The sequence below is a fragment of the Panthera uncia genome (genome assembly GCF_023721935.1).
Source record: "Panthera uncia isolate 11264 chromosome D3 unlocalized genomic scaffold, Puncia_PCG_1.0 HiC_scaffold_8, whole genome shotgun sequence".
In the NCBI taxonomy this organism is placed as follows: domain Eukaryota; kingdom Metazoa; phylum Chordata; class Mammalia; order Carnivora; family Felidae; genus Panthera; species Panthera uncia.
Genome location: NW_026057586.1, coordinates 24934480 through 24956764, shown reverse-complemented (window position 1 = coordinate 24956764; position 22285 = coordinate 24934480). Strand labels below are relative to the sequence as shown.

General features: G+C 40.9%; 1 protein-coding gene and 1 pseudogene across 6 annotated transcripts in view; both read right to left on the bottom strand.

Annotated features, from left to right (window-relative positions):
* DYM (dymeclin) overlaps positions 1–22285 on the bottom strand; it is a 351209-nt gene that overhangs the window by 269958 nt on the left and 58966 nt on the right. For 4 of the 6 annotated variants that reach the window (XM_049620093.1, XM_049620087.1, XM_049620089.1 and 1 more), the window contains exons 4-5: positions 12721–12814; positions 11612–11745 (exon numbers count right to left, since the gene is read on the bottom strand). The exons of the other annotated variants lie outside the window; for them this stretch is intronic. In XM_049620093.1, the coding sequence (XP_049476050.1) occupies positions 11612–11745; positions 12721–12814 (228 nt within the window). The remainder of the gene's footprint in view (positions 1–11611; positions 11746–12720; positions 12815–22285) is intronic. 6 annotated transcript variants of the gene reach the window in all.
* On the bottom strand, positions 3047–3754 carry LOC125914616 (60S ribosomal protein L10a-like; annotated as a pseudogene).

Here is a 22285-nt window from a genome sequence, read left to right as displayed (position 1 = left end):
AAGAAGAAGAAGAAAGAAAGAAAGAAAAAATAGGGAATGCCAACTGGTGCAGCCACTCTGGAAAACAGTATGGAGGTTCCTCAAAAAATTAAAAATATTAGACACAGCAATTGCACTACTAGGTATTTATCCAAAGGATACAAAAATGCTGATTTGAAGGGGGCACATGCACCCCAATGTTTATAGCAGCACTGTCACCAATAGTCAAATTGTGGAAAGAGCCCAAATGCCCACTGACAAATGGGTAAAGAAAACATGATGTGTATATATCTACATACAATGGAATATTACTCAGCCATCAAAAAGAATGAAATCTTGCCATTTGCAACAACATGGATGGTACTAGAGGGTATTATGCTAAGGGAAATAAGTCAGTCAGGGAAAAACAAATATATGATTTCAAGAAACAACACAGATGAACATAGGGGAAGGGAAGGAAAAATAAGACAAAAACAGAGAGGGAGGCAAACCATAAGAGCCTCTTAAATACAGAGAACAAACTGAAGGTTGCTGGGGGGGTGTTGGGTAGGACGGTGGGCTAAATGGGTGATGGGCATTAAAGAAGGCACTCGCTGGGCTGAGCACTAGGTGTTGTATGTAAGTGATGAATCACTAAATTCTACTCCTGAAACCATTATTATACTACATGTTACTAACTTGGGTTTAAATAAAGTTAAAAATTAAAATTAAAAAGAGAAAACTACCCAAGTTAGAAATAACCTCAAACAATGAATAAATAGAAACTGTTATTGTGAGTATTATGCAGAACAAGGCCACTGAAATCCTACTTCTATACCAGGGGTTCCCCGTTTTGAAGCCCTAACCCTGCTTCTCTGGTCGCTATGAGTGACGCCAGGGGAAGGAGCAAAGACCAGGTGACAGCCACGGTCCCTTCCAACTCCAGGCATCTCCACTTGAAACTGAGCTGTTCAGTCCCCATGCAGTACATGCTAAAACACCACACTCTCCTTAGGGAGGGAACCAGAGGAGAGCAAGATACTGTTAAAATCAAATACCTTCCACCAAAGTAGGAGGGGAAAGGGAGAGGGAGAAAATCATGAAAAAACCACTCACTCGAGGAAGAGGGAAAGAAACATCACTAAAGGAAAACAAAGCAGCAGCCAGAGAAAAACCTATGGGTCATTTAAATCAGGTAGCATGGAAATATTAAAACACAGAGAGCTCACTGCTGTTTCCTTTTGCATGTAGAAAGCTGCCAGTTTCTAAATGCTGCTTAAAGCCACACCGTGCCAAACACAAGTATTAAAAATATAATCAAGAACTAACAGAGCCATATGCCACAAACAGGTTCCAAAGTGCCTCAAAAGCTTAGAGCAAAACTGACTTCCTTAAGGTGGAGGACACATAAGCTGGATTGTATTTACTATAAACTTATATTCAGAAAACCATGGTAAAGTCTGTAATTGGCAGTTTTATTTGTGAAACTAATATTGGAATTATTTTAAATTTTTTTTTAATTTTGTATTTATTTTTGATAGAGAGAGACAGAGCACAAGTGGCGGAGGGGCAGAGAGAGGCGGAGACACAGAATCCGAAGCCGGCTCCAGGCTCTGAGCTGTCAGCACAAAGCCTGACATGGGGCTCGAACTCACAGACCGCGAGATCACTACCTGGGCTGAAGTCGGACACCCAACCGACTGAGCCACCCAGGGGCTCCTGGAATTATTCTAAAATATTAAAAATCATATTGAAACTTCTAATGAGCAAAATCGAACATGCTTCTATAAAATAATCATAAGTTAAGGGAAAGCAGATGGACTCACTCTTTTCTAAAATGAAAACTGATCTACATTTTAATGTATTACACTATTTGTAAGCCTGTGCCCCACACATTCCAATAAAATCTGCAATCATTCCGGCTGCCTGCTATTACTACAATCAAATGGAAATGTTTCTAATTATACTCAAGGATAATATAGTCTTCCAGGTTTAATAAAAATACGCCTTTTTTATTTCTCAGTTGAGTATAGTATAAACACTGCTGATAACAGAAAAGAGTAGAAAACAGTTTCGTGGTACATTGTAAAAAGTTTAGAAACAGATTTTAGTGAGTAACCACTAGCTAAATAGAATATATATGCGACAAGGTATTGTACTGCATAATACGTAGATTCTAGGCCAATTGAAAGTTCTATCCTCTTAAATTCTACTTTTGTTATTTTTTTGCATTCAATTTATACTAAAAAAATAAATAAATGTACCTACTTCTACCACCCCCAATCCCCCAATCTGTTCTTTCCATCTATGAGCCTGATATATGTATAATATTTTTTAGCTTCCACATATAAGAGAGATCATATGGTATTTGTCTCTGACTTATTTCACATAGCCTAATGCCCTCAAGGCTCATCCACATTGTCGGTAAATGACAGGATTTCGTTTTTTATAGCTGAATAATATCCCGTTGTGTATATATACTACATCATCTTTGTCCACTCCTCCATCAATGGACACGTAGGTTATTTCCATATCTTGGGTAATGCAAATAATGCTGAAATGAACATGCAGGTACATACATTTTTTTTAATTAGTGTTTTCCTTTTTTTCAAATACCCAGAAATGGAACTGCTGGGTCATAGGGTAGTTCTGTTTTTAATTTTTTTGAGTAATCTCCATACTGTTTTCCATAGTGGTTACACCAACAGTGTGCTGCATTCCCACCAACAGTACACAAGGGCTCACCTTTTCTCCACATTCTTGCCAACACTTGCTATTTCTAGCCTTTTTTGACCAGAGGCATTCCAACAGGTGTGAGGTGATATCTCACCAAGGTTTTGATTTGCATCTCCCAGATAATTAGTGATGTTGAGCATCTTTTCATGTACCTCTTTGCCATCTGTCTTCTTCGGTAAAATGTCTATTCAGATCGTCTGCCCATTTGTAATCAGATTATTTTTCCCTATTGAGTTGTAATATATAATATATAATACATATGTGTATATATATATAATATATAGTGTGCATATATGTACATATATGTGTGTATATATATATATATATTATATATTTATGATAGCACTATGGTTTATTAAGCTGTGCCTTAGTACAGATGTTGGGGCCCCATGGCACTCCTGAAGTAGAAAGCCTAGAATTTCTGCCAATTGTTCTTGAGCAATGACACCAGGAAACTGACAGCTGTTGTATGCAAGCTTATCATCTATAACGTTCATGCCAGACACAGCACCTTCTTCATCTGGAATTTGATCGTGGACTTCACTTCATCCATTCTGGCCACCATGTTCTCACTGTGGGTCAGCAAGGAAGGGAACTTGCCAGCCTTATTAAGTCCTGGGCCCAGGATTCACAGGATCTGCTCGATCAAAGATTATGAAGCCAAAAAGGCATCATACTTCTTGGCCAGCTTCTTGCCTAGTTTTTTATTCCTGTTGAGTTCTTCAGCACATCAATGTCCATGTGGGGAATATCCACAGCCTTGGCCTCATCAAGTGTTGCTGGTCCCCCAAAACACATACAGAGACTTCAGGCAGGGAGTGGACTTAAGCCCAATGGTGCCCAAGAAGGATTTGTCCTTCTGAGAGCCACAGATATTCCAGGTGATATGCAGCTCCACCATCTCCCAAAACTTCCAGGACCCACGCTGGTTCCCGGGCAGGACTTCCCGCACCGCCTCGTACAGGGTGTTACGGGAGGCTTTGCAGCTTGTGGTGCCATGCACTGCAATAACCCGAAAAGAGGTCAAAAACTGTTGAATCCTTAAGCTTTTTTGTTGTTGTTGTTAAGTAAGCTTTATGCCCAACTTGGGCTTGAACTCATGACCCTGAGATCAAGAGTCTATGTTCCACCAACTGAGCCAGCCAGGCGCTGAGTCCTTTTTTATATTTTGGATATTAGCCCCTTATCAGATATATGACTTGCAAGTAACTTCTCCCATTCAGTAAGTTGCTTTTTCATTTTCTTGATGGTTTCCTTTGCTGGGTAGAAACTGGTGAGTTTGATGTGGTCCCGCCTGTTTATTTTCACTTTTGGGGTCAGATTCAAAAAAGTCATCTCTAAGACCTAGATCAAGGGGCTTACCACCTATATTTTCTTCTAGGAGTTCTATGGTTTCAGGTCCTACATTCAAGCCTTTAATCCACTTTGAATTAATTTTTGTGTTTAGTATGAGATAGGGGTCCAGTTTCATTCTATTTATTTATTTTATTTATTTTTTTAAGTTTACATCAAAGTTAGTTAGCATATAGTGCAACAATATTTTTTTCAGGAATAGATTAATGACCCTTACCTTTAGCCTATCCCCCCTCCTACAACCCCTCCAGCAAACCTCGTTTGTTCTCTATATTTAAGAATCTCTTATGTTTTGTCCCCCTCCCTGTTTTTATATTATTTTTGCTTCACTTGCCTTATGTTCATCTGTTTTGTATCCTAAAGTCCTCATATGAGTGAAGTCATATGAAATTTGTCTTTCTCTAATTTCACTTAGCCTAAATACCCTCTATTTCCATCCACATAGTTGCAAATGGCAAGATTTCATTCTTTTTGATGGCCGAGTAACACTCCATTGTGTGTGTGTGTGTGTGTGTGTGTGTGTGTGTGTGTGTGTGTGTACACATACCACATCTTTATCCATTCATCCATCGATGGACATATGGGCTCTTTCCATACTTTGGCTATTGTCAATAGCGCTGCTATAAACATTGGGGTGCATGTGCCCCTTCGAAACAGCACATCTGTATCCCTTGGATAAACACCTAGTAGTGCAACTGCTGGGTCGTAGGGTAGTTCTTTTTTTAATTTTCTGAGGAACCTCCAGACTGTTTTCCAGAGTAGCTGCACCAGTTTGCATCCCCACCAGCAGTGCAAAAGAGATCCCCCTTTTCCGCATCCTGGCCAACATCTGTCGTTGCCTGAGTTGTTCATGTTAGCCATTCTGGCAGGTGTGAGGTGGTATCTCATGGTGGTTTTAATTTGTATTACCCGGATGATGAGTGATGTGGAGCATTTTTTCATGTGTTGTTTGGCCATCTGGATGTTTTCTTTGGAGAAGTGTCTATTCATGTCTTTTGCCCATTTCTTCACCGGATTATTTGTTTTTGGGTGTTGAGTTTGATAAGTTCTTTATAGATATTGGATGCTAACCCTTTATCTGATATGTCGTTTGCAAATATCTTCTCCCATTCCTTTGGCTGCCTCTTAGTTTTGCTGATTATTTCCTTTGTGTGCAGAAGCTTTGCATTTTGATGAGGTCCCAATAATTCATTTTTGCTTTTGTTTCCCTTTCTTCCAGAGACGTGTTGAATAAGAAGTTGTTGCAGCTGAGGTCAAAGAGGTTTCTGCCTGCATTCTCCTCGAGGATTTTGATGGCTTCCTGTCTTAGGTCTTTCATCCATTTTGAGTTTGCTTTTGTGTATGGTGTAAGAAAGTGGTCCAGGTTCATTTTTCTGCATGTCACTGTCCAGTTTTCCCAGCACCACTTGCTGAAGAGACTGTCTTTATTTATTCCACTGGATACTCTGTCTTGCTTTGTCAAGTATTAGTTGGCCATACGTTTGTGGGTCCATTTCTGGGTTCTCTATTCTGTTCCATTGATCTGAGTGTCTGCTTTTGTGCCATTACCATACTGTCTTGATGATTACAGCTTTGTCATACAGCTTGAAGTCCGGGATTGTGATGCCTCCAGCATCAGTTTTCTTTTTCAAGATTACTTTGGCTATTCTTTTCTGGCTCCATACAAATTTTAGGATTGTTTGTTCTAGCTCTGTGAAGAATGCTGGTGGTATTTTTATAGGGATTGCCAGTTTCATTCTTTTGCATGTGTCTGTCCAACTTTCCCATCACTATTTACTGAAGAGACTGTCCTTTGTCTATTGTATATTTCTGGCACCTTTGTCACAAATTAAGTGACCACATATGCGTGGGTTTATTTTTGGGCTCTCTATTCTGTTCCATTGATCTGTATCTGCTTTAATGCCAATACCACACTGTTTCGATCACTATAGCTTTGTGATATAGTTTGAAATCAGAAAGCAAACTATTAGTAAAGTTTAATGATTCTATTCCACTGATAACAGAAAAGAAAGAGAGAAAAAAGAAATATCACAAAACAGTATTACCTAATGTAAGGCCAAGAACAATTCAGGAGGTCCTAGAAGCACTTTTATTTTTCTGCAAAGACAGATTACAAATCTTATATGCTAAATATTTCAAAATAATAAATCCATGCTTTCTTGCGTTCTTTTTCCAGCAACTATTTTATTTGCTTTTTACATTACTCAACTAATGAAATTAAACTGTTAAGTTTTATACTAAGACAAAAATAAACCAGACAGAAACAACTCCCCTACCCACTATACAATTTCAGGTTTACCTCTTGAGCTACAGCCTGTTCCAGGCCCTAGAGGGTAGCTCAAGCAAAGAGAAGAGAACAGTGAAATCCTGCTGCCATGGGAGCTAAAGCACCTCAGCAATCTGAAAAAATTCAAAACTAGTTTCAAAGGAGGGAGATTTACCTTTACTGCATTTAGTTAAATGAATTCATCATGGATTCTGAAGGTACTTCCAAAGAGTTTCAAAAAGGTTTTCAGCCAGAGGAGAATGAAAAGGAGAGTAGTTACGTTAGAGAGGTATGATTATGGATTATTTTTTTAAATTTCCACAAATATTCTATCCTTGATCGTCTTTTCCTTGCTTTGGTCTCTCACAAACTGGAAGTTTTTTTCAACTGCTCAGGACCCTTGGTTCCCATTTGCTTGCCAGAAGGAAGCCAATGTTCATGGAACTTCTGCGTGCACAGGCACAGCCTGCCTCCAGGGGGAGCTTCCAGAGCTGTTCCATTGAGGGACACCCAAACAACAGCATCTCCGCGTCTTTTCCCTGTTTTGGGTTCATCTTCTCCAGAAGAGTATGCATCAACCTTCGAGATGGTGGGTACAACCCCAGTGCCCACATTCCTGGAAGCCAAGTCAAGATGCCTCACTTCTCCATTTGTAGTGTTTGCTCTTAGCCCTGTTCTCAGTAGACCACCCCTCCACTGGGCCAGGGAGCCCCCGTATCTTGGTTCAGTCTCTTGGAGAAGAGATTCTAGTGTTTTTTTTTTCTTTTTAAATAGGCTTCCTGCCCAGCACAGAGGCCAATGCGAGGCTTGAACTTATTATGACCCTGAGATCAAGACCTGAACTAAGAGTTGGACACTTAACCGACTGAGCTCCCCAGGTGGCCCGAAGGAGGGGGGTGGTCTTGGGTGGTCTCCTGACTGCGCAGAGCTGGGGAGAGGAGCTGGGCGACCCACTGTTTCTTTCCATCACTCCTCCTGGGTGTCTGCCTCCAGAGACAGTTCCAATTCCTCAGCCTTTCCAGGGTTCTATGGCAAGAACTGGCTGTTTCCTGGAGTTCTCCAACCCTGAAGGCACGTAGCCTTCTTCGGCTTTCACCGATCAGTTGAGTTCACCATTACTCCACTTTCCAACTTGCGAAACGTTAACACTGTGTTCCCCCTGCCTCCTCTTTAATAAGAAAATCATGACTTTCTAACAGTGCTTTTACTGATGTTTTACTGGGGCTTCAGAAGAACGCAAAGATAAACATGTAGTTTCAATCCACTATGCTTGAGGGCAGTATGATTTTTTAGAATAAATTTATATTGAACTAGTTTATGCCAAGGAAACGTGGTTAAGTGAGCCTTTGCATGGACCCGACAACCTCCAGCGTCTTTTCTACCTACTCTCTGCACAGCCATAACTGACCACCACGCTCCACATTGTGCTGTCCCCAGCTCTTGGCACATGACCCATGTCCTTCATGCCCTCAACGCCCACCCACACCACCACCTGCTCACAGGCACACGTGGTATGCTCCTTCAAAGCACCCCGCTCTGTGCTCTCGATCCTAGCATCCCCCACTTCCCTGGGCTTTCGTTTCAGCTCGTTCCCCCTCTTTTTTTTTCTTCTCTCTTCAGTCTCTCAATCTCTCAATCATCAAGGCTTCTTCCCTCATTTATTTTTTTTTCATTTTTTTAATGTTTATTTATTTTTGAGAGAGAGAGAGACAGAGAGAGAGAGAGAAAGAGACAGAGCATGAGTGGGAGAGGGGCAGAGAGAGAGGAAGACATAGAATTCGAAACAGGCTCCAGGCTCTGAGCTGTCAGTGCAGAGTCTGACGCGGGACTCGAACTCATGGACTGTGAGATCATGACCTGAGCCAAAGTCGGACATTTAACTGACTGAGCCACCCAGGCACCCCACTTCTTCCCCCATTTAAAAAAAATGTAAAAATGTTTGTAAATAAACTATAATTGCCTTCCACTGGGGGCAACATTAGTGGAGTAGTTACTCCAAAGAGGCCTCCTATACAAAACAAGTAGTTCTTGGCTAAAATAACTCTTTTTAGTGCACTGATAGGCTTCCAGAAAGTAAAGGAAATCTCTAAGGACCCTTGCACCATAACCAAAAAGCACAACCACAGGCGAACAAACTGGCTTGAATCCAGAGTAAAACACTGGGCAGTAAACAAACGCTAAGGGTAGGGTGACCCTGATGATGAACGATGGTACAAGGCCGTATGGGTTGCCACTGGGAAGCTGAACCTGAGATGGCACATTAGGCCCAGAACCTCTGGAGGAGACTTAATGGTCTCAGGTGATGCAGCCCTAGATCCCTCCAGCAGCAAATGCAAATCCCTCCCTGATTTGGGGCCTCAGATTAAGATCCAACCAGCAAAAGCTCACAACCAACATCTTCAAATACTTAAGGAAACAAAGTGTTCGCAAAAACAAACTATACACGCAAACCCCTAAGGACTTCAAATATCGGATTTAGGAGATGCAAAATGTAAAGTAAGTATCAGAGGTGATGGAAGATGATACCGAGAACCGCAGGACACTAGGAGGAACAGAACTCACACCGAAGGCAAAGGGGAAACAAAAGTCGTTTTGTCGCGCTTCCTGGTTTCCCCTAGGGCTAGCTTTGTCCCCTCTGACTATTCTCAAAGGCGGGGAAGAGCACCAAGAGTTAGAGGTACAAGAGGATACAAATTCTCCGCAGCGAACCATCTATTACCACATCATCCACAGCCCGTGGGGAAATGTTCACCGAGGACATCCTCACAAATTTCTGTTACAAACTGGGAGCTTACTGACAGTCACATTAGCCTCGGAAAGAAGGCTTCCCTGAACATGCCAGCAGTATCCATCTCGCCGCAGCAGTCTGACAAGGAATTGGGACAAAAATCCTGTAGGGTGTGGTAACCTAAAATCCATCCTAAATCCTAAAATCCGACCATCCTAAAATCCCACAGCTGACTGCGCTCAATTGTTTGTAGACGGTCCTGTACTTCCGTCAATTCAACCTTCAAACAACCAAACTGCATACTATCTACACCTGCAGCCTTCCGCACACCTGATGCGGATATGTACCTACAAGCTGATAAATGGATGTTTTTAGGTACTGCATAATGACGTCTTTTTTTTTTTTTTTTTTACCTTTTAACAGTATGTATGTAATCATTTAATTTTATTACTTTTATAAACTGTAAAAAGACATTGATAGAAAATGTAAAAAGGACTTAGACCGCTGATAAGTAGAAATGTCAAGGGGTGCCTGAGTGGCTCAGTTGGTTAAGTGTCTGACTTCGGCTCAGGCTATGATCTTGTGGTTCATGAGTTCGAGCCCCGCATCGGGCTCTGTAATGACAGCTCAGAGTCTGAAGCCTGCTTCGGATTCTGTGTCTCCCTCTCTCTCTGCCCTTTCCCTGCTTGCACTCTGTCTCTCGCTCTCTCTCTCAAAAATAAATAAAACATTAAATTTTTTTTTTAATTTTTTAAGTAAATAAAATACAATATATGCATAATTGTTTTGACATAAAGCAAAACAAAGTGTTGGGTTTGTAGGTTCTTGGCTGGCTTAGCTCTCAGGCCCCATGAAGCAAACACGCACTCCATTCCTGCTGCTACCCCTTTGGTGGAAAGGTTTGCACCTCCCTGCCTAGGGCTGCTTTGGCACTTTTGGTACCACAAAAACGAAGCCTAGCATTAACAAAATTAACACATGCCAGACAGAATTCTGATTAAAAGCTCTGTTTAAACATCCGTGTATGTTTAACAAATACAGATTATCACAGTAGTAAACTGAACATATTTCTCTCTTGAAACTCAGAATCAACATATAAAGCTCTAGGTAGGGGGCGCCTGGGTGGTTCAGTCAGTTGAGTGTCCGACTCCTGATTTCAACTCAGGTCATGATCTCCTAGTTCATGAGTTCGAGCCCCATGCTGTCAGCACAGAGCCCGCCTGGGATTGTCTCTCTCCATCTCTGCCCCTCCCCAACTTGTGCTGTCTCTGTCTCTCTCAAAATAAATAAATAAATAAACATAAAAAAAAAAAAAACCCTAGGTAGACAATAAGTCTAATGAGAACAGAGACATGGTTTTTTAAGTTTGTTTAATTATTTTGAGAGAGCGCACACACACACACACACACACACACACACACACAGGGGTGGGGGAGACAGGCAGTCCAGAGAGAGAGGGAGAGAGAATCCCAAGCCGCCTCCCTCCGGGCTGTCAGCACAGAGCCGTGTGCAGGGCTCAAATGCACAAACCCGTGAGCTCATGACCTGAGCTGAAATCAAGAGCTGGACGCTTAACCAAATAAGCCACCCAGGCACCCCTAGAGACATATTTTGAAAAATGAGTCCAGGATAAGCATCTGACTTTGGCCCAGGTCATGATCTCACAGTTCATGAGTTCGAGTCCCTTATCAGGTGAGCTCGAGCCACGCTTCAGGTAAACATAAGCCCCACTTTGGGTGAGCCCCACTTCTCTCTCTCTCTCTCTGCCCCTCACTCACTTGCACCCTCTCTCTCTCTCTTAAAGAAAGAAAAATGAACCCAGAACCAGGAGCAACACTGCCTTTGCAAACCTCAGAGAGAAGTCAGTGGGAAGGGTAGATACAAAATCCTGTACTCCCTGTATTTCACATAACAATCCCTTTCTGCCCTTCTACCTTCCAGGCTGTAAGTTTTCATGCTAAGACATAAAACACCATCTTGAAAACTACAGGCCCTCCTAACCACTGCCTCCCCCCCCCCCCAAAAAAAAAAAGTAACACAAAAAACCCAGCAATATCAGGAGAAAACGGCAACATTTCGCTGTGTCTTCGGAACAAGACCGCACATTTCAGCATCGTAAAACTGCCCTTAAATGTTATTTCTGATCAAGTAGACCCACAGAGCCAGAGACTGCTGCATCCTATGAAAGTAACCTTCAATATGTCTAAAATCCGTACTTCTGATTGGTTGTCTCCTTTAATAATGTATTCCCCTAGTAATGATACTTAAGTTGACAACCCTGTTTTCTGAAAGGTGTATTTGTGGTTTTTAATTTTATTTTCCATTTGCGTCAGAGTCAAAGTAAGTAATAGCTTCGCTGCTACCGGCTTCCTTATTTCAAAAGAAAAAGGAAAAAAAAAAAAGAACTTTGAGAGCTCTGGCTCATTTAAATATAGGAGAAAAGGGAGTGACAGCGTGCCAGGTCGTTTAAAAATGAAAAGGGAAGTCAGAGAGAATTTTCGACACTACGCTTTGATTCCTCAGGTTTCATCCTTCCGTGTTACACGTGCATCTTCAAAGGCCATACTTACTGTAACTGCCAGGAGATTTTTCTTCGTACGTGAAATGAAGTTGCAATTCCTCCTCTGACATCTCACAGATGAACACTTTCAGCAGACAGCAAATAATAAACAAAGCGTTGTGTGTCTGCCAAATGAAGATGTGGCTAGAAAGGAAAGACCAAACCACACGGGAATCAGCACTTCATCAGGAGCACGGGCACCATGCCGTTCATGATTTCTCGGCCGTTTTGCCCATTCCGTTTGTAATATAAACACAGCGTCCCTATCTTTTCATGGCTAGTGATATATTACTCTATGCCAATCCACTTCACGTTTCATGCTGTACATTTTACTTAGTGAGTCAACCTAACAAAAATATTTTCGTTAGGTTTGGCCGCTCTTTGTTCTTAACTTCGTACCTGTCCCACACGTGGGCAGGGCAAAGAAAAGCAAAAAAAAAAAAAATGTTTTTAAATATAGTAACATAAAGAGATTATATGCAAACACACGACCCAAATTTTAAATGGGGCACTGCCAGCAGCCCAGGACAATAGTCGCTATTTGTATTAGTAACCAGGAACTCAACAAGAAAAATTTAAATTAGATTCAATATAATTTGTTTGGAAGCAAAACTGGTTTTAAAAAATGCTTGAGGGCATCAAAGATTAACCTTCCAAGGCATCAAATATAAAATTTTAATATCTACATTAGCTATACTGGAATTCAAATAAAAATAAAATTATAATATCTAATCAGAACTTTCTTTCATCTACTAGGAAAGGAAGAAAGGAAACAGATGTGGAATGAAATACTCAAACTTAGTCATAATTTAAACTAGGTATGAACAGCAATAATAATGGGGGCGGGGAAACTATCTTTTTTAATAATAATTACATTGCTATTAACCTTCTTAAGGAATATATTTCTGAAGATTGTCTGAAATGCTGAAATCAAACAGATTCCAGAATTCATAACCTCACCACAATGACTTGGACAGTAAATTATAACCTCTCTTTTACTTTTTAATAATGAGAATTCCTTTATAGCTTTCAAAAAGACCATAATCCATTTCCACCAAAAAATGAAAAATACTCATATTGCTAAATATAAAGAGAACATGATTTAATCAGCCAGCTTACTTCTGACATTCTGCCGAAAGTTTTAGTTCTTTGGTTCTAGAAAGGAAGACCTTAATTAGCGCACCAAGGTTTCCTGTTCGAGGATTGTTTACAACTGCAAGAGAAGATAAGGTTTTAAAAAGTTAAAATTAAAAACTGAAATCAAAGTGAACATATTAAAACACTTATAAAACCAAGCTGTCAAGCTGAAGTTGCTCACAGACAAACCTTATGACCAACTTCACATCTAATTAGGAAAATAAACAATGAGAGAAATTGCTGGTCTTAATTTTGAACAAAAAGTGATTTGCAAGGGGCGTCTGGGTGGCTCAGTCAGTTAAGCGTCTGACTTAGGCTCAGGTCATGAACTCTCGGTCCATGAGTTTGAGCCCTGCATTGGGCTCTCTGCTGTCGGCGCAGAGCCTGCTTTGGATCCTCTGTGCCTCCCCCTTCTCCCCCACGTGCTTGCGCGCTCTCTCTCTCTGTCTCAAACACAGATAAAAAACATTTTAGAAAATTAAAAAAAAAAATGATTTGCAAACTGAAAATGATGGAAACAATAGGACAAAGTAGCCAATTCATATCATAATTCAAAACTGTAAAGAAAAGAGAGAATACTTGATACATACTCAATTTACACACACACACACACACACACACACACACACACACACACAATTATTTCTCTTTAGAAAAGCAAATGTTAAAAAAAAACTCAAAAAATGATTCCCAGTATACAGAATACAATCAAGTGTAAAGGCAAAAACTCTGTTCGGATCATCGTAAATCATTCTAACGAAAAACAGACACATAAAGCACTATGGCCGGGGGGAGCTATTTTGATCAAATACAATTTTAAAGAATTTGCTCAAAAAGTTGTTTAAGTTCAAAGGGGGGCATTTCAACAAGTATAGCCCAAAGAATTGAGCGGATACAGTAATGAGAATCAGAAGATCTGGTTTCTAGATCCAAGGCTATAATTAACAGAATATTAAACCTCAGACAAATTACTTTTCTTCTCCAGCCTGTTTTCTCATCAAGCAACAGGAAACACACACAGACCAATATACAGTAAGTGCTCTACACATATCACCTCACCAAATCCTCAAAACCAACTACGGGATAAGCACCAATATCACCTCCATTTCACAGATCCTCACGTCTCTGTTGTTACCGCTCAAGGACACATCCTTGTCTGCTGGTTACAATCCCTGGCTCTAAGATGCTGTGCTACACCAACCCCTCTAATCAAGGAATCAGACTTAATGAAGATACAAAGCTCTATCAGGCTGCCCAGTAAGACACACGTGATGATTAATTTTATAAGTCAACTTAACTGAGCCACAGGATGCCCAGATATCCGGTTAAACTTATTCCTGGGTGTATCTGTGAGGGTGTCTCTGCATTTTAATTTTCAGCTGAGTAAAACAGCCTGGCCTCTCCAAAGTGGGCGCACATCATCCAACACATTAAGGGCATGAACGGGACAGATGTCGGAGGAAGACTGAATCCTCCTCTGGCTGACTGTTGAACTAAAACGTCAGCCTTCTGCCCTTGGACAGGGACTTACAACACTGGCTCTTACAGTTTTCAGGCCTTTGGACTTGAATGGGAATTCACACCATTGGTTTCACTGGGTCTGTGGACAACCTTAATACATCACAGAAGCACAGAAGTTAAGAACCAGTCAGAGCTAAAGAGTACTATGCTAAGTGAAGTAAGTCAGAGAAAGACAATTACCATCCGATTTCACACATCCTATGTGGAATTTAAGAAACAAATGAGCAAAGGGGGGGGAAAAGAGAGAGAGAGGCAAACCAAGAAACCGGCTCTTAACTACAGAGAACAAACTGATGGTTACTGGCGGTGGGGGGCGGAAATAAGTGATGGGGATTAAGGAGGGCACTTGTGATACAGACAGGCTGAATCACTGTGTTGTACGCCTGAAACTAATACTACACTGTACATTATTTAAATACACTGTATGAATCTAAATACAAACTTAAAAAAAAAAAACTCATCAGAAGGAAGAGACCATTTAGCCAAAAACTTTAATTTTATTGATGAAGAAAAAGAGACACAGAAAGGTTAAGTGTTGGGCCCAAAGTCAACAATGTTAGTGACAAATGTCCAGTCTTTTTGCTTTACGGTTTTCAAACTGTGAGATTCCAGAGTTCTGAATATTTGTTTCTCTTTCGAAATGTATTTTTAACTATTTCGAAAAACAGAAATGCAAACGCTCAAACACACTGGCCTCTGCTGCCTGAAAAATTCATTTAAAAAAAATTTTTTTAATGTTTATTTTATTTTTAGAGAGAGAGAGAGAGAGAGACAGAGCACGAGCAGGAGAGGGGCACAGAGAGAGGGGGAGACAGAATCCGAAGCGGGCTCCAGGCTCTGAGCTGTCAGTACAGAGCCGGACAATAGACTTGAACCCACGAACCGTGAGATCATGACCTGAGCCGAAGTCAGTGCTTAACTGAGCCACACAGACGTCCCAGAAAAATTCAGACCTGACACTTATCTTTTGCTGCCATCTCTATGCATATATTTGAACTTGTTGAAAATGTGTCAAAGATTTGAAAGAACGAAGTTCTCCAGAACTGTTAAAAATCCAGGTATGCACATACATGCATAAAAAAAAATCACACATGGGAATAAACACACCATTACAGCATACCTGCTCGGTGCTCAATAACTGTCAAGTTAATTCAGGTCAACCTGCTGGGTAGCTGTTCTTGTCACAGCTTGAGTCAATGCAAGTTACAGTGTAACTTTCTCTCTGCGATAAAGCATTGCGGCACCTTGCTATTCCGAGCGTGGTTCAGGGACTGGTGGCAACAGCGTTATGTGGGAGCCTGCCGGACACACAGAACCCCAGGGCCACCCCCCTGCACCTGCTGAAGTTAACAGCGCTTCTCAAGGCTTAACGTGCCTTTAAATCACAAGGCACTCTTAAAGTTCCAATTCTGATCTCGCAGGTGTCGAGGGTGACCTGAGAGTCTACAACACTGTCTCCCAGGTGGTGCTCCTTGCCACTGAAGGGAGAACCCCACTGTGGGCAGCAAGGTGCGACACGTGCGGTAAGTCAGGGCAGGTTTTGTCCGGCTGTTATAATCAAGAATAGATATGTGATTAGGTGTTAAATCTTGTCAGTTACACTTTGAAATAAAAATTTCCTGCTTCTCTTTCAAGCTTTGGGGCTTAATGAAAGAATATCCTGAGATTTCAGGATACACTGTGTAAAAACAAACAAAAAAAAAACCCACAAAAACAAAAAGTTAATGTTTGCAAGTGCATCCCTGTGTGAATTATTGTTACCTAGCTACTGTAAACCGAAACAAAATACCGAAACAGGGGCACCTGGGTTGTTCAGTTGGTTAAGTGTCTGACTTCGGCTCAGGTCAGGATCTCACGGTTCGTGGGGTTCAAGCTCCGCGTCGGGCTCTGTGCTGACAGCTCAGAGCCCGGACCCTGCTTCGGATTCTGTGTCTCCCTGTCTCTGTGCCCCTCCCCCGCTCACACTCTCTCAAAAATGAATAAACGTTAAAAATAAATTTAAAATTAAAAAAAATACTGAAACAAAGAGGATATGACTACAAGCATTATTCAGAACCCCAGCTTCACAATCTTGTGTTCGTTCAACAGGTCCTTTATTACTGAATGACTTCATAAGTAATTGTTTGAATTTATAAATGGTTAGCTATTTAAAAACGAACAACAACAACAACAAAAAAAACAACACTGTGTTGTTGGGAACAGCAACCAGCTACTACCACTATGGATACCTTTTCTTTTCATTCATTCATTCAGCATGTATTTATTGAGCTAATTCTACGTACGTACCCAGTACTCTTTCAGGTACTAAGGAGATACTCAGGATGCACAGTCTTTTTTTTATTTTTTTAACGTTTTTTTAATTTATTTTTGAGACAGAGAGAGACAGAGCATGAACGGGGGAGGGGCAGAGAGAGAGGGAGACACAGAATCGGAAGCAGGCTCCAGGCTCCGAGCCATCAGACCAGAGCCTGACGCGGGGCTCGAACTCACGGACCGCGAGATCGTGACCTGAGCTGAAGTTGGCCGCTTAACCAACTGAGCCACCCAGGCGCCCCACAGGATGCACAGTCTTAATGCAGCTGACATTCTAAAACATTTCAGTTTTTACTCTACTCTTACACAAGATGCAGCCGGGGAAATAGACTAATAAAACAAAGTACAAAGTACCAAAGTACAAAGTACTTTAATGGAATCAAAGTTAATTGGTAAAAATCAAATATGATGTTCAAGCTGAATAAGCTAGAGCAGGAACAGGGGATAACTGACAGGAAGGCAGAAAAGCATAACAGAATTAGACCACAGAGTCTGAGTAGGTTCAAATCCCAGCTGCACCACTGACTAGCTGTGACACCTGGCAACTTACTTTCAGCCCCCCACCCCATGCCTCACTTTCCTCAACTGTAAAATTAAATAACAATGGCACTTAAATTAAAAACTAACTCATTTCACTCTAGAGTTTGAACTTGTAGCAATCCGTTCATAGCTTTTGTGTAAAGAAGAGACTTCCCTATCTCTACAGGAGTTCAAGCAAAGTCTGAGTAACATTCAGGTAAAGGTATTATAAAGAAAATTTCCATCTGGGGTAAGAAAGTTGGACTTGCTTCCAGACCCTGAAACAACCTTTCCCAATATTTCACTAAAATACCCAAGTCCCCAATCCAATAAATATACAGAAGCTAGGACAGAGACAGGGTAGCAATCCATGGGGATGCACTCAACAAAATTTATATTGTGGGAAACTCTACTGCCCACTTTCTTCAATAAATAAATAAATAAATAAATAAATAAATAAATAACTAGGGGAAAAAAGAAGAGATAGACAATAGCAGAAGGAACCTAGCTATGAAAAGAATCATAAAAACGTATCAGCCAATAACAACATATAGGCTCTATTTTGGTTCCTGAGTCACATAAACTAAGACAATCAGAAATTTGAACACTCAGTGGTTATTTTATAATGTTAAAAATGATTTTCTAGGGGTGCCTGGGTGGCTCATTCGGCTGAACATCTGACTTCAGCTCAGGTCATGATCTCACAGTTTGTGAGTCTGAGCCCTGCATCAGGCTCTGTGCTGACAGCTCAGAGCCTGGGGCCTGTTTCGGATTCTGTGTCTTCCTCTCTCTCTGCCCCTCCACTGCTCACACTCTGTCTCTCCCTCTCTCTCAAAAATAAATAAACATTAAAAAAAAGTTTTTAATTGCTTTCTAGTAAGATAGTGGTATTGTTTTCCTTAAAAACAAAACAAAACAAAACAAAAAACTCCTCTTAGAGGATCTATGCCAAAATATTTATGGATGAAATGACATGCCTGAGGTTGGTGTCTAATATGCGAGGACGTGCTCTCTGTTTGTCGGCTTTTCTGTACATGTTTCATACTTCCGTGAATGGTTGAGAGATATAGATGAAGCCTGCCCATTAGCTGAAAATGAGTGAAGTCAGAAGAGGAACTTATGGGAGTTTACTACATTATTTGGCCTGCATTTCTAGAAGCGTGAAACCTAAATATCAAACACCCTTGAAAATATACAACAAGACACAAGTTCACACAAATGCTAATTCCAGGCAGACAGTCCTTCTCCCCACCAAAACAGAGAACACTTGAACTACAGAGTTTATAGAACCGATGAGTATTTACTTGGTAATCAATGGACGGTTAGCAAGGCTAACCACTTGAAAGTAACTTTAAGGACAAAATCTCCCCCTCTCTGTCTACTCCAACAAGAAAACTTACATTACTCATCCCACTTCCTACACTTCCCTCCTACTTCCTACACCAACTCTGAGGCTACCCCCCCCCACCCCCGCTGAAAACAACTGGGGAGAAATAAACACGCCAGACACAGAGCAACATGCACTGGAGGGTACATGTACAAAAAATGTTGACCCAGATGTTCCTTCAGGGAATTTTATAATTCTCTCCAAAGCCAGGGGGTAAGGGTAAGAGAAGGTCCCATTTAAACCAAGCAAAACCTACACAAAATAAAACCTTCCTGGGTTCTAAAGTTAGGTTAGAAAACAGCAGCAGCCTGCCTTCAAGCTTAAATAATAGCAGATTCAACAAGCACCTACAAGATCCACACAAGGAACAAGAACAAGGTGTATTTACACCCTCTCTGACAGCAAACAACATACCTACATGGGTACTCTCCGTGAGTCTACCCTGCTTTAGTTTTCTGAAGAGACACAGCATGTGAAAGTAGGTCTGTTTGTTTCTGGTCTGATTCCCCTAATGAGACAGAGCCATGAGGTCAGGAATCTAGGTCAGTCTTTTGCGCCAGAATATGGAATATATTATGCAATATATAGCACAGTATACAGAATAGAGCCTATAATATAGTAGGTGCTCAATAAACATTTGCTAGTTTCATGAATAAGGAAAAACAAAACAGTAACAACAGAGTAATGAACAGGCTATGGTAAACCTTCAGAGGAAGAACTGAATCAAAACTATCAAACAAGGGGGCGCCTGGGTGACTCAGTCAGCTGAGTGTCCGAATTAGGCTCAGGTCATCATCTTATGGTTCACGAGTTCGAGTCCCACTTCAGGCTCTGTGCTGAAGCTCAGAGCCTGGAGCCTGCTTCGGATTCTGTGTCTCCCTCTCTCTCTGCTCCTCCCCCACTTGTGCTCAGTCTCTCTTAAAAACAAATAAACCTTAAAAAAATAAATAAATAAACTATCAAACAAATTTGAGTAACAAGCATCATCAGTGGAAGAAGAGAAAATCGACTATTTTTTTTTATGTTTATTTATTTTGAGAGAGAGACAGAGAGGGCAGGGGAATGGTAGGGGCAGGGAGAGGGAGGGAAGGGCAGAGAGAATCCCAAGCAGGCTCCACACTCAGCACAGAATCCAACATGGGACTCAATCTCACGACCCTGAGATCATGACCTGAGCTGAAATCAAAAGTCACTTAACCAACTGAGCCACCCAGGTGCCCCTCAAACGTCTATTCAAAAAAAAAAAAGAAAGAAAGAAAGAGGGGCCCCTGGGTGGCTCAGTTGGTTAGGCATCTGACTTCAGTTCAGGTCATGATCTCGCGGTGCGTGGGTTCGAGCCCCGTGTCAGGCTCTGTGCTGACAGTTCAGAGACGGAAGCCTGCTTCAGATTCTGTGTCTCCCTCTCTCTCTGCCCCTCCCCTGCTTGTGCTCCCTCTCTGTCTCTCAAAAATAAATAAATGTTAAAAAATTCTATAAAAAAAATTAAAAAGAAAGAAAGAAAGAAAGAAGAAAAAAAAAAAAACCAGAAAGCCCCTGGGAAAAATGAGTATAATGAAAAGAGAGTAGTCTGACATCCAGAAAAAACAAAGAATGATTAAAAACAAACTAAAAATAAAATAAAATCTTTACAAAACTGAAATGTATAGAAACACTGAATCAAAGACATAAAGGAGGAAACTCAAGAAAAGAAAGATGATGAAGAAAAAGAAGATACAGGGACACCTGGGTGGCTCAGTCAGTTAAACTTCTGACTTCAAGTCAGGTCATGATCTCACAGTTTTTGAGTTTGAGCCCCACATTGGTTGAGCTCGAGCCCCACTTCAAGCTCCACACTGACAGTGCAGAGCATGTGTAGGATTCTCTCTCACCCTCTCTCTCTGCCCCTCACTCGCTTGTGCCCCCTCTCTCTCTGAAAAATAAATTAATTTGAAAAAGAAATTTTATTTAAAAAAGAAATTACAGGGGCGCCTGGGTGGCTCAGTCGGTTAAGTGTCCGACTTCGGCTCAGGTCATGATCTCACGGTCTGTGGGTTCGAGCCCTGCGTCAGGCTCTGTGCTGACAGCTCAGAGCCTGGAGCCTGCTTCAGATTCTGTGTCTCCCTCTCTCTCTGACCCTCTCCCATTCATGTTCTGTCTCTGTCTCAAAAATAAATAAACATTAAAAAAATTTTTTTAAGAAATTATATTAAAATTATATTAATAAAATTATATTAATTATGATAAAATTACATTTTAAAAAAAGGAAAAAGAAAGATACAGAAAGCAAAAACAGTCCAAGCTGACTGTTAACAGGTGATCCTAAGTTGGGGGAGAAGAAACCCAAACACAAGGAAAATCAAAACCATAACTAAAGAAAACTTTGGAACTGAAAAGACTTTAATAAGCCAATAAAAAAAACCTCATCAAATTTCAGGCAAAATCAAAAAGAAAAAAGTATAATGAGAAACACTTAATCATAATGGTTAATGAAAAAAGTGTAATAAACAAAGAAGCAAAAAAAAAAAATTACGATCTTCAGACTTCCTCTCCAGTAACCACTTTCTTAAACCATATACAAAAATAAATTTGAAATGGATTAAAGACCTACATGTAAGACCTGAAACCATAAAACTCTTAAAAAATACATAGGCAGTAAATTTGGAATTCAGTCTTAGCAATATTTTTTGGATCTGTCTCCTCAGGCAAGGGCAACAAAAGCAAAAATAAACAAGTGGGACTACATCAAACTAAAAAGCTTCTGCACAAAGGAAACCATGAACAAAATGAGAAGGCAACCTAATGAATGGCAGAAGAGATCTGCAAATGACATATTCCATAAGAAGTTAATATTCAAGGGGTGTCTGGCTGGCTCAGCTGGTGTACCACGTGACTCTTGACCTCAAGGTTGTAAGTTCGAGCCCCATGTTGGGTGTAGAGATTACTTGAAAATAAAATCTTTTTTTAAAAAAAGTTCATTTTCAAAACATGTAAAGAATTCATACAACTCAACACCAAAAAATCCCACATCTGATTAAAAAATAGGCCGAGGGGGGCACCTGGGTGGCTCAGTTGCTTAAGTGTTTGACTTCGGCTCGGGCCATGACCTCATGATTCATGAGTTCGAGCCCCACATCGGGCTCTGTGCTGACAGCTCAAAGCCTGGAGCCTGTTTCTGATTCTGTGTCTCCCTCTCTCTCTGCCCCTCCCCTGCTCACACTGTCTCTCTCCCTCTCAAAAATAAACAAACATTAAAAAAAATTAAAGAAAAATAGGCTGAGGACTTGAACAGACATTTTCCCAAAGAAGACATACAGATGGCCAACAGACACATGAAAGGATGCTCAGTATCACTCATCATCAGGGAAATGCAAATCCAAACGACAATTAGGTATCACCTCACACCTTTCAGAGTGACTAAAATCAAAAAGACAAGAAATAACAAGTGTGGGTGAAGATGGGGAGAAATGGGAACCCTCTTGCACTGTTGGTGGGAATGCAAACTGGGGCAGGCACTGTGGAAAACGGTATGGAGGTTCCTCAACAGATGAAAAATAGAACTACCCTATGACGCAACTCTTTCTAGCCTTTATCTGAAGAAAATGAAAACACTAACTTCAAAAGACCTACGTGGCCCCAGGTTCACGGCAGCATCATCTACAATAGTGAAGGCAAACAACCCAGGTGTCTGTCGATAGATGAATGGATAAAGTAGAGGTGGTATATACATACAAGGGAATATTACTCCACCATAAGTAAGAATGAAGTCTTGCCATTGGTGGCAACATGGATAGACCCAGAGGGCACTGTGCTAAGTGAAAAGTCTGAGAA